This window comes from Chenopodium quinoa, unplaced genomic scaffold (assembly GCF_001683475.1).
Source record: "Chenopodium quinoa cultivar QQ74 unplaced genomic scaffold, ASM168347v1, whole genome shotgun sequence".
Lineage (NCBI taxonomy): Eukaryota > Viridiplantae > Streptophyta > Magnoliopsida > Caryophyllales > Amaranthaceae > Chenopodium > Chenopodium quinoa.
The window spans coordinates 1,730,046-1,743,789 of NW_018742726.1; the positions used below are offsets into that span (position 1 = coordinate 1,730,046).

Sequence of the window (13,744 nt, forward strand, 5' to 3'; positions counted from 1 at the left end):
CTTTAAGGCATATTTAACATCAACTGCATCAATCCAATAATGAAAGCCTGCTTATCCCAGTTGAACTTGAAATAAATTAACAAAAAGTACATAAGTTGTTGTAAAGTAAACAAAGATCAAATAAAAGTAAATAAAAACAATTTAAAAAGTAACATACCTGACAAACTACTTATTTGGACAGTTTCTACTGTCATGAGAAACACCTTATAGCCCACAAGCTCTGCAAGTCCTTATTTTTTTGCTTTCTTCTTCAGCAGCTACATCTTTGGCACTCTTCAAGTGTTTAGAACTTCTAGCAGACCTTTTGTTGAGGCATTGATTCGGAGTCAAGATATCTACATCAACAACATTAGATCTAACAAAGAGCTGAATCAGCTTCTTTGCCTTCTTTGAAACATACACCTAAGATTCAAAAAATGTATAAGTTATAGTAAAGTACATAAAATTCAGATAAAAGTAAATAAAATAAAGATAAAAGTAATATACCTTCACCATTGTTCTTTTTCATAAGCTCGTCCTCAAATGAAGACAAGTATTTAACAAAATCAAACATATCATCATCACAACCCTCTGCTAGACTAACACAGGAGAACATTTTTAACCACACATCAGTGATTAGTTGCTTATTTTTGTCAAAGTTAGAAGCCTCATCCACTGATGTAGGTTTCTTCTTAACATCTTTTCTCCAACGATTCAAAACATAATGTTCAAGGATTTCAGATATTGATTTACCTTTCATAATGAATAATATATGTCCGCACAGAACACCCTGACTCTTAAACATCTTGCAAGTACAAGTACACTCTAGTGTAGATAAATCAAATGTAACATCAAAATTCCTTTGACATTCATTGTCTACAACAATGGAAAACTCAACTCCATCACCATAAGTAGAATTACAGCTTTCAACACCATAAGAAAAACAAGCAGCCTCGCATTCTTGTTAAAATTCATATAAAACAGAACGAGTGTAAACTGAAGAACCATGCTTCTCTAACTTTAATGGAGTGATCAGTTTAGGCATTTGCTTGTTCAGTCTATTCTGTTCATCTTGCTCATGCCTTTGTGCATCTAAGGTTGTTTCGTACCGAAGGAAAAACTCAACACATGACACATGAGAATTTATGAAATTACAAAAAAAAAAGTTGTTTTCACCCTCAGATCTAGAGGTAGATCTTAACAAACCACCCATAAATAAATCCCTAAAATAGGCTGGGATCCAGAGATGCTTGATCTTGAACATATAAGAAAACCATTCATAAGCTACCAAATCATATTTTTCCATCACAGTATTCCAACCATCAACAAACTCATTAGGTTCAATTTCCCTGTCCCAAACAACATCACAAAGTTCTTTCAAAAATTCAGTATCATTACAGAAAGTTGTACCCACTTTCTTAAGCACTTTCCTCATGATGTGCCACATGCATAATCAATGTTTCGTTTTGGTAAAAACTTTTTGTATTGCAATACCCATTGCAGGGTTTTGGTCAATAATAAGGCAAGAAGTTTCATTTCCCATACACTTTAGAAAAGTCTGAAAAATCCATACAAAAGATTCCACATCTTCTTTAGATAACAAGGCCGCACAAAATGTGACACATCGTTTATCATGGTCAACTCCAGTAAAAGGGCAGAACACTAAGGAGTATTTTTTTGTATCATATGTGGTATCAAAAGAAATGGAATCCCTAAACAAGTGAAAGTCCTTTCTTCCTATGGGATCAGTCCAAAAAACTCGTGTTAGATGCCTAGTTGCATCAACACAATAGTCCAAATAATAACAACCATTACTGTTTTTGACTTTCTGTTGAAGATTTTCTATAAACATAGCCCCATCAGCTTCAGAAATATAAACTTTTAAGCCATGAGAAAAGTTTTTAAATTGATTTTTAGTTCCTCTCACATGTTTATAACCTCCACAATATTCTTTCATCATCCTATAGGACATAACAACACCAATGTTCAACTTTGAATTATCAAATATAAACTTCCTATGAACACAAGTTAAGCCATCATATGGTTTAGTGACCTGTCTGGTAGTAGGAGTTGAGAAGGGATGACAATGGCTTTCATGAAAGAAATAAACCATATACTTTCCACCATCACAATACTTAAACTTAATCATAGCAGGACTCCCAATCCTCCTGACTGTCTTTTTCCTAAAAACAGCACCTTCAACATAGTTTTTATCTTTTTATTATCATTGACAAAACCTTCTTTGTTACAACCAAATATTTAATAAGTACAACACCCTTTTTACCATTAGGACCAGTCGACTTCTTTTCTACCTTGCTAGTACTACTACGGATTTTGAATCCACATTCACTAGCATACTTATTATAAAAATCAATTCCATCTTGAAGAAATTAATTTCATTCCAAAAATAGGCTTATTTTCCATAGAAAAACCAGGAATAAACTCTTTACCACCTTTAGAATTATAAACTGTCCTAGGTAGTACAACATGAGGAGTTTTTAAAATGCTTACATTAACATCTCCAGCATGAACATCAGGTGAAGAGAGCCCAACTGTTTAAGACATCATCCTGAAAAGTAGATGAATCCAAATTAAAAGTAGACAAAACATCACTAAAAGTAAAAGCAAAACAATTAAAAAATGAGGAAATGAAATATTTAAAGAATGTGTAAGTGCTTGATCAATCACTAGTTTATCATCTGTTTTAAGTATTGATATATGATTAAAAGATAATATCAAGCAAAATTAAATCCTCTAATTAACATTAAATAATGATAACTTTAAAGTAAATAAAAACCATATAAAAGTAAAAGCAAAAATAAAAGAATACATCAAAAAATCAAAAAAGCAGTAATGAACATAACATAATCAAATTTAAGTAAAACAATTAAAAAAATTGCATTATATAATCAAACGAAATCAAGAATAATTAAAAACTAAAGTAAAAATCAGTAAAGAAGAACAAAAATAAACCAAAAACAAAAGCAAAAACCCTAATTATATGTAAAATCGAAAACGAAAAACAAAATCGAACAAAATAATAATAGAAATCAAACTAAAAGCAATATTAAAAGAAATCGAGAACGAAATCGAACAAAAACAAAGCAAAAACCCTAATTATATGATCAATCAATAAAGAAGATACACAAAACAAACAAAAAAACTAAAAATTGCCTCTCTAGTAAGATCGAATCATAGCATTAAAGGAAAAACATAGAAGAACAATCAAAGAATATGCAAAATCGAAGAGGGAAATCGATGAAATCGAAGCGCAAAGTCGAAGAGCAAACTCGCCTTAAAAGAGATCGAAGGTAGAGAGAGAAAGTAAGAACGTAGAGAGAGAAAGTAAAAATAGGAGAGAGAGAGTTAGAACGAAGGTCATTCAACAGTGGAAATTACGAAAATACCCTTAATGAGGCGGGTGAAGTGTAGAGCGTTAGATCTAACGCGATGGACGGCTCGGATTAGTTCTCAGTTTGTATTATATACATATATACATATATATATATATGTATATACTTCCTCCGTTCTTTTTTTATCGCATCACTTACTACTTTAGGAAGTTTACTTATTATTGCATCATTTCCTTTTTAGGATAAAAAATATATATGTTCACACTGCAAATACCCAACGTACCCTTACTTTTTCACACTTACTTTTTATTTTATCTTACATTACATGGACAATTTTGTATTTTTACGTTTCTCTCTCTTACTTTTTCCCACTACCAAATTTTGCCTCCAAAACCCCTATGAAGCAATAAAAAAAACGGAGGAAGTATATATATACACACATAAACATATATATATATGTATATATATATATACAGTCAAATATATAGTCAAGATTATAAAAATTATTGTTTTGCTAAAATACTTAGTTCGATTAGAACAAATTGAAAATGAAAATAACATTAAGGCGTTAATTAGAAATATTAACATTAATGCGTTAATTAAAAAATACATCGAAACTTCTAATATTAAATATCAAAGTTAATTCGATAAAAAAATGTTCAAATGCAAATGACAATAAACTTTACAGAAATTAATTTCTTAATCATTGACTATGAAATGGATCCTTGATATTTCCTCCATATATGTTCCACCAAGTCGTTCTTCAATCGCATATATATGCATTTGTTTATTTAGAAGGTCTTCCCTCCTTGACATAAAATTATTCAAATTTCGCTCCGTGAACTACCCGCGAGTAACAAGAAATGGTCTTAAAGCATTTCCAGTTGATGAATTGTCTACATTTTCAAGTTGTTCCTCAATGAAGTCATCACTTGGGTCTCTATAGTTTTGATATTGTAGACACCTGATTGTGTCTCCCCAAAAACCAAACCCAGTGATGAGTACTTTTCACGTTTTGATTAACGAGTTCGGTAAAGTGTTGAAGAGTCTTGTGAAGTTCCCTTAAGCCTTGACCATACCCCTAACCTTTCTTAAAATGTTTTAATCCAAAATCATTCATTTCGTGTCATTAAACCCAAAATCATTCATTTTGTGTCTTTAAGAATCAATCATTTCGTGCCCAAATTATAAAAATGTTCCAAACTATATTATTTTGGTCCATAATTCTGGTCCAATTATTGTTTATTTAGGTGGAGCTTGAAAAGTTCTTACTAACGATATATTATAAGCCCAAATCCGACTTAAAACGAATAAGTTATTGCCAAAATACTAAACCGAGCCCAAACCGATCCTAGGTCCACCTTACCTACGACCCAATCATCATGTGAGGGTCCAAAATTCATATTCCCAATCCTAAACCAATTAGGATTCTTTAGGAACTTCTAGAACCCTCTAGAAGGTTCTAATCTATCCATCCCGAAAAGATAAAGATAAAAAGAGTTCGAAGCCGAATAAAACTTCTCATATGGTAGTCTTTATCCCGTCCAAATTAAAAGACGTCCGGATATATTTCAAAAATCTAGTTCTATTAGAAGTCAAACTCCGTATGGCTTTATCATCTTTAGAAATTATCGTAGGACGACAAAACCAACGCGAAACGTCAGCATCATCGCGTCGCGACAGTCTGTCGCCCCGCGATAGAGAAGTTCTATCCCGTTCCAAATTCTGATCTTTTTTTATCGCTAGACTCTCTTTTTTTCCATATAAATAGAGTTCGTTTTTCCCACTTTCAAATCAGCTAGAACCATCAAAGATAAGCCATAATTAGCTATTACCACCTAGCTCCAATCATCATCAATCCTTATCAATCATCCATATTCTTAGCCTTAGCCTAAACACATCCTTGATATTCTCCCAAATCAGTCACAATACCTCATTCACGAGTCCTCGACGTTGCCTTTGACTTCGACGTGAAAGGTTAATAGTTCTAAGAGTTTGGTCCCAAATCTATATTTCAATTCATGTCTGATTTATTTACTTTCTTGATTTAACTTTCTTGAAGTTTTCTAACGTGTGTGTATTGTTTTAATAGCAATAAGGTTGAGGCATCAAAGTGAGTAATTCAATCACCCTTGTTATTATTCTTTGATTTTGGAGTAGAAATCATATTTACAATGTTATTTTAATTCCTAGTATCATGCTTAGGATGTTTTTATGATTTCTAGTATCATGTTTAGTATAACGCTTTGATTTTGTTATTAGTGACATGCTAGGATTTGTTATTAATCCGTTTAGTATCATGTCTAGGATCTTACTATTAACGATGTTTTGATGATGTTTTGTATGATGATGATTGTTGTATTAATATTATGTTGCTTGATTATTTATAATAATTTGTTATTTCTTGATCATGCCCCTTTTTGTAGGTTTAAAGGGAATTTTTACTTGAAATCACGCCCAATTAGATAATTAATAATTTTACTTAGGCTTAATATGATTTTAATTCAAGTGATCACCAATAATAGATTTTATTGTGCATTAATAATCAACTAACGTAGATTAAACGGGTTTAGGATTAACTTGATGTATGTATGTTGATTAAAAAGCACACATGAATATCATAAGAATAGAGTAGAGGCCTATTTAAGGCGAGTTCAATCTCTTTTAGGTTGGATTCGTACCATCATCCCTGAACATCTACTCATGGTTTTGGATCACTATGGAGTTAGCGATCTCCGTGATCGTGAATGGGGTGTAACCTTCACACCTGTGAACAGTTTACAAGTTCTTAAAAATTGTTGCCGACTCTTTTATCTCTAGCTTCTTTTTCTTGGAACACCGCCATGCCTAAAAGAATGACCCACAGTAGAGCGAGAGTTGAAAAATTCCCTACAGTTTTTGGCGACTCCACTAGGGAGGATTTTTAAATTAATTTCTAGTTTGTTTGGCAATTGATTTAGAATGAGTGGATGAGACTTGAAAGGTTCTAGATATTCATGTGCGTAATTTTGATTAACATTGTGGCATAAGAATAAAAAGGTACGCATTGGAAAAACCATCCATAATGCGTCCAAAACAAAGGACATACACGTAGGAAAGGTCGAAAATATTTTTCACAACTAAAATCGAAAAGACGCTACGAAAAATCGGAAAAAAACATCGAAAATAGAAACTGTCGCAGAGTGTCAAAATCATTGTGAGGCATCAGTGACCAACGCCACGCGACAGCACTATCGCATCGCGACAATGCTGTCGCCGGACGTTGGACCCTGCCTTCCAGTGATACGATCTGGCGATTCTGCGCCAAAATTCTGTCTTCGTGTTTCGCCTGATTCTAGTATTGTCTCGACGATTTTACTTCTTGATTAAGTTTTTTTTACTTTTCTGAACCCATATGTGTTCTATATATGGTTTTAGCCCTTAGGAATTCACGCCCTGTCCACCCTAATAAACGCTCCGTGCAATAATGGGTGCATCCGAGTTTGTTGAATTCACCAAACCATGGAGTTGAGTTTAACTCACGGAGTCCCGTCCATCGTGCCAACCCTTCTAAGGTAAGGCTTCCGCGCGATGCATCTAAACTCTAAACCATGGACTCTCTTGGACACCATAATCCTTGACCTTAGAGAATTGGAGCCATGGTTAGGTTGCAAACTCATTGCATCATGTTGTGACTACTTGTGCATATTTTACTTGCTCATACCTTGCTTGTGATTAAACTAACCCTTTGATTGTGATTAAACTAACCCTTTGTCTTAACTTGATTCTTGTACATATGACTTGTATATACTAACCCAAAGGGCTTTGCTTAATTAATTTGGTTAATTACAATGAACCCATAAATTATGAATACGCTCGACCTAGGAGACCTATAGGCTTAAACCTTAAAAAGAATGACTGAAAACAGATCGTCGTAATACTCCGATACTGGCGTATTACTTCAACTCTGTGGCGCAAAACGAGAGCAACCAACGCGTCACAATAGGATTGTCGTGCCGCATTGGACCCATCATCCCGCAGCAGTTCCATCGCCACGCGATGGTTCGGTTTTTCTTTCTGATTCTTCACATCGAGTCCCGCTATCACGATTAACTAATTTAATGACAGCATTTGGTCTTTTCTTGGTCTTGTTCAAGTCAAACCACATGTCTAGTCACATGGTCATGACACGAGTCTTGTAAATATCACTGTCATTCACGAGTCTTTGCACACACTTTGTACATACTTTCTTCACACCATGGCCATGTCTTAGGTCCACGCATGAGTCATCCTTTCCATCATTTGAGTTGAGGGTCCTTCCCATTCCCGAAAATTTCCATATCTTTCCGCAAATACATCCTTTCCTTCTGCATCACCTTTCATACATTGCATACCTTACACTTTCCTTCTTAGACACTTTCCACATTCACATGCTTTTATCTTTCATGCTTCCCCATATATATCATTCCCCTCCTACACTATGATCTTTCCCCATCTATGCATGTTAATCGAGTTTGAGTCAAGTAATTGACAATAAGTGTCCATGGGTTTTATTTCTACAGCGTTTGGTCAAGGAAAGAGGGTCAATTAGTTCGAGATAACTCCTACATTCAAGAGATCTTCTTTAGGAACACGGTTCGAAGGAAGAACAAACCAATGGCAGCAAAACAAGAGGATGTGGACAAACTCCAAAAGGCCATGGAGGGTCTTGCCGAGCTTATCAAAGCACTCACCATTCGAATGGAGAAAGTTGAAGACCCTAATAAACAAGTTCCACTTGAAACAATCAAGTGCATCGAAGAGACGCTAAGTCAGGTTTCCAATGATTATAAATATCTTGACATGAATACCAAAGGAATCTCACTGAACAAGGAACTTCTTCCGCACGAGTTCTCTACCACTGAAATTCCTAAGTTCAAGCCCACAGATAACCCTTACTTCCACCTGAAAGCTTTAGAAACAATCATGGATATTAAGGGGGCTAACAAGCAACTTTTCCCTTCGTTGTTCCATTTCTCATTAGAAACAGTGTGTCAACAATGGTTTATTTCCCTGGATTCCAAGGACACTGCTACTTGGGAGAGTATTGTACATACTTTCATCAAAAGATACCAGTGCAACTTACAAGTAGAGACTGATCACAGAGAACTTGAAATCTTGAAACAAAAACATAATGAAGGCTTCACCGAATTCTATAATAGGTGGAAGGAAGTTTCTGCTAGGATGATTAAGGCCCTAGAGATTCTAGCTATCGCAGAGGATCAAATAACCTTTGACCCTTCATTCTCTCCCCATTACACCTATTGATGAGCCTATGATCGATGCAGTTTATATAACTTCCATTAACGAAGCGACCATGATTGAGGAGGATGAAGAAGTTTTCTTATATGCCATCGAGGAAAACTTAGCAAATCTAAAGGAAAACATTGATAAGATCTAAAGGAAAACATTGATAAGCTCCAAGATTCCATTACCAAGCTTACAAGTATGGTGGAAAATCTTGTGAATCGAATGTCAGTCATTGAACTAAACCCTCATCGCCAAGATTGGAAGAATGGAAAGAACGATCATCCTCCTTCTTCCCTTCAAAGGTTAAAGAAAACACTCAATGCTCCTAAGCTACGGGTAAAATAGACCATTGATGAATATACACCAATAGGAATGACTTATAATGAAGCTTTCGACTACCTCCATGGCCAAGGTATCATTCAACCCCATTGGTCAAATCCAAGATCCAGTACCTGAGAGACGATCTCCTAATTAGGATTAAAGCTCCTATTGCAAATACCATCGAGGCAACGGTCACACTACTGAGAAATGTTTCACCCCCAAGGATCGTATTCAAGACCTCATTGATTTGAATTGCCTTCATGTTCCTCCGAGCAACAAGAAGGCCAAGTGATGATAAGCATAAAGCACAAGGCAAGCTCCAACAACAAGATTCCATGATTTCTTCTTTCTTATTTTTTTATTTTCCTTTCCCTTAATAAGTCTAGCATAGGCACCCTCCATCATTTTTTAGATTTATTTCATGAGTTTATTTTTACCCTTTCCATTTTTCAATAAAATGAGCATTTATATCCTTACATATGATCATTGCATTTCATTAAAAAAATAAAAAATAAAAAAATTCCATGCTGAACTAAACACAAGGTATACCAATGATTTGAGGCACCCCTTGTAGCCACATCATATCACCTTTACCCTTTCAATTACACGACCCTTTCTTGATAAACCACTTTGAGGCTCGTTTAACGATTGGCCTTTCTTTTTTCAACCCACATCTACCTAACCTTGGGATGGGATGTGTGTAACTTAGGCAATTTTCAAATCAAAAGCTTGAGTGATTTTTACCAAAGTCCGAAAATTTCGAAAGTTCAAAAAGCAATAAAAGTGTGCAAAAGGGTAAGTATTCCAATGTCTAAGATATGAATACATCTTAGATTGTGTCTGTTATCGAGTGCTCGACATTGTATGATCGCATGATCGGGATTGCCAAGTGAGTGATTGCCTGCATGATAGGGATTGCTCGCACTTTTCCAAGGAAGATTCAAATACAAATATCTAATGCAAAAAAAAAAAAAAAAAAAATGTTCAAAATTGAGAAACCTCAAGCATACAAATACCAAGATTCAAATGCAAGGTTGCACACCTGGGGGGCTTACTTTAGGTCTTGAACCTTTATCCCTTCTTCTTCTTCAACCTTTAGCCTAACCCCGTTACAACCCTTAAAAGATCTCCTTGACGTGAACACACACTTGTGCGAGGTTCGGTGTAATACCCCTTTCTTTTAGAACTGGAAGCGTTAGCAGAATTACGCCTGAACGGGAGGCTACTTAACTTCGATTGACAAAGTTAAGCTTAACCTAGGTCTAAAAGTTAAATTTAAGTCATTCAAACATCCAAACTAAGTTATTTTAACCTAAGCGCAAACTAAGTGGTAAAATAGAAAATAACAAACGACTTAAATTTAGGCAAATCAATTACATTCAAAAGCCAAGGGCAGAGCAACCCTTATTGGCCAAATTGAAATCAAAGTAAAACCAAATTCAAAGTACTTAAACAAGAAACTAACAACAAAGGCATACAAGCCCAAAAGTTGGGTTCTAAACTCTCAATCTCCAACCCATCGTCACAAAGTTCAAATAAACAAATAGAACCTGCAAATTACAACAATGTTCCACAATCAGTGGGGAGCAACTAGTAGTTCTCCCTCAAATAAGAAATAGAAGATTTTAGACTTAAATTAATAGAAAGAAACCATAATGAAAACAACTTGAAAACTCAAAACAAATCACTTAAAACCATCTAACAATACAAACCTGAAATATTTCAAAATAAACTTAAAATGGGAAATCAATATTAAATAACTAATTTCAATCATAATTTATATAAACTTCAAAATAAGTAATAATTTCATAGTTTCAATATTTCAAACTCAAAACATTCAAAACAGTAGAACTGGCATGGAGGGAACGCTAGTGGCCTCGCAATCCACTTCCTAAGGTTTGTTAGGACGAACCCTCGGTCATCTCGCAGAGACCGTGTCTAAGATTGGCCAACTCCCTGTTATGGGTAGATGCCTATAAGGTCTTACACACCTCCAAAAGACAACAATTAACCCAGGTTGAGCTACCCATGACTCGCAATCAAGGTATTTAGCATGTTCATTAGCCATTGGGAAGCAACTCAGCCTCACACCCAACCATGGCTCCACACACAATTCAAAAATTACTTAAAATACTTAGGGGTCGTTTGGTTCGCAAAGTGGAATCAGAATGGAATGGGGAAAGGGTATGGAGGAGAATGGAATGAAACCCTTGAAATTTTCTATGTTGTTTGTTTAATAACAAAGGGAAACAAATCCCACCACCACCTAATTCCACCTTTTCCAGCCACCATCCATCCACCAAACCACTCACCGCACCTCCCCCACCATTCACCACCCTAGGCCACCTCTCCCCCACCCCTGCACAGCTCATTCCTCCCCCAAAAAACCGCCCTAAGCCCAGAAAAACCCAAAAACCCACCCCTTCACCGTAGCTGATCTGCAAGTCTTGAGTTTTGGGTGGAGGATGAGTGCAGCCGTATGGTGCGTGGGTGAGGGAATGATTTTCCGAGCTCGCCACCTCCATCGTCCTCTAATGGCGGAACAAATACTAGCGAGAATGAGAGAGTTGAGGAGAAAGAAAACTTTGGTATCTTCCTCCTCCTTCGCTAATTGTTTGTACCTTTGTAACTCTGTTATTCGATTGTTGGAAGGAGGTGGGGGAAAGTGGAGATACAGCGTTTTAGCTTATCTACAAGTCTTGAGTTTTGGGTGGAGGATGAGTGCAGTCGTATGGTGCGTGGGTGAGGGAATGATTTTCCGATGAGAGAAGGGGTGGCGAGATTCCGGTGAGGGGCGGCAAGGGTCGGGGGATGGCGGCGAGATTTCGGTGAGGGGCAACGAAGTTTCGGCGAGAAGTGGCCTGGGTGAGGGTGGTTGATGTGGGTACGGTGGTGGTTGGGGAAAGGGAATGGGAAAGGCTAGGGGGTGGGGAATGGGAATAGAAGCTTTTTGGGTAATCAAAGGGGAAAGGGAATGATAGAAATGCAAAAAAAAACAACAACAAAGGGAATGATTCCCATGGAATCCAATTCCCTTTGATTATTACCGTGAACCAAACGGCCCCTTAATATAATATATTTCACTCAGAAATCTGCAGAGAAGCCCAAAATGGTCTTACACTCAATTTAAACAGCATAATAAAATCAAATTCAATTGAAAATCCATTTCAAAACACAATTCAACTTAATAAACCACAAAAGGTATCGTCTGAGTTTGGGAATATAATTAATTATCGGAATTCAACAATTATGTGCATTCACAACTCTTGGCGAAGTAATGCTAAAGATAGTATTATCCTTCTCTAAAGCATTACGACGTCGATAATACAATTACAACTCACCCAAATTCACACACACATGCAAGTATTTCACTTTAAGAGTTTATAATACCCAAAAAAATTCACTCATCACTTATTTAAAATATCATTTCAACTAATATATAATATTTACAATAAAAATTCCATAAATTCATTTAATTAACCCAAAAAAAATCCAAACTACCATTTCATAAAACAAACAAAACAGGGCAACAAGATAAAAGTCCAAAAATCATCATAAAAACCTAGTCAAACATACTTCAAGTGAAAAATAAAAATTAGGGCACATACATATACTCAATAGGCATCATATAAAACTATTTCAAACTTAAAATTCATGACTTAACATGCTTAAATAAAATCACAAATGCAGCAGCCCCAATTAAGCTTCCAGCAGTACCATTCACACAAAACAGCCCCAAAACCCACCTTAAACATGAAACTAAGTTTAACCCATTACAGTATACACTCTAAAATCATAATAGGCAATGTTAATCATGCTTTTGGGCGTAGAAAATAAGCAAAACACATCATACAAGCCACAAAATCACACTCCCAACTGACAGTAGGCAGCAGCAACTCTAGATCAATGTTAGGTCTAAAAACTACCCAAAAACACATAAGATCATGCCAAATCAATTTAGAGAATATCCTAACATTATAATTTAAAAAAAACTTCCAATTGATCATAAAATTAACAGATAAACATGCCTTAGAACTCCATCATCACACACCTAAATGAAGATATGGACAGCAATCAATTTCAGTTTTAATCATGCTTTTAATACCTCAAACTCCACCCAAAGTACATCAAAATACTCCTAATTTAACCCCTAATGATAACCTATCATGATACCATCAATATTAGAGCAAAATCAAGACAATTACATCACATAATTGAGCCTATATCACACACCTATCATCAGCTACGGGAAGCAAGTATAATTAGTCTTTAGCATGCCTTAATCATCTCAAAATTACACCCATAATATATCAAAATGGTCCCAAAACAACCCTTAACAATATCCTAACATAATATCATCAAAATTAGGGAAAAACATAACCCAAAACAACACAAAAACATTGTTGTACGTCATGCTCAACACAGCTCGTGTAATCAGTCTTTTAATGCATAAAAATCATCTTAAAACTCAATATAAACACAACGAAAACATCACACAATAATTAGGGATTGATGTTAGACTTATCTAAGCATGAAAACATGATCAAAACCCATAAAACCACATGAATTTCACACGAAAATCTGACAGAAAATTGCGTGCGAAAATCAAATATTAAACCTAACCCTAGTCATGTTTCCACCCATCAATCCAACCCCAAAATCCCCTTATTCTAACCTAAAGGAGAAAGGATAGTGACCTTTGATTAGGAGACAAGAAAAACCATATTAAGAAGGGGGAAAAGATCATAATTTGAATCCCTCCAAGTGCTCCAATACCATGCCCATGCTAACCTTGATTGCCTTCATTTTTTTATGATGGTGGA

At 35.5% G+C, this 13,744-nt stretch overlaps 2 protein-coding genes across 2 annotated transcripts; both read right to left on the bottom strand.

The window, feature by feature from the left end:
- Positions 1–204: 204 nt before the first annotated feature.
- LOC110723348 (protein FAR1-RELATED SEQUENCE 1-like) lies at positions 205–1,414 on the bottom strand. Its single transcript, XM_021902699.1, has 3 exons — positions 1,186–1,414; positions 584–939; positions 205–402 (listed from the first exon to the last, which is right to left on the bottom strand). Exons 1-3 carry the CDS (start codon positions 1,412–1,414, stop codon positions 205–207), a joined length of 783 nt encoding a protein of 260 aa, XP_021758391.1.
- An 18-nt stretch (positions 1,415–1,432) lies between these two features.
- LOC110723349 (protein FAR1-RELATED SEQUENCE 5-like) lies at positions 1,433–7,479 on the bottom strand. The gene is made up of 3 exons (XM_021902700.1): positions 7,401–7,479; positions 2,412–2,531; positions 1,433–2,175 (listed from the first exon to the last, which is right to left on the bottom strand). Exons 1-3 carry the CDS (start codon positions 7,477–7,479, stop codon positions 1,433–1,435), a joined length of 942 nt encoding a protein of 313 aa, XP_021758392.1.
- Between the last annotated feature and the right edge of the window lie 6,265 nt (positions 7,480–13,744).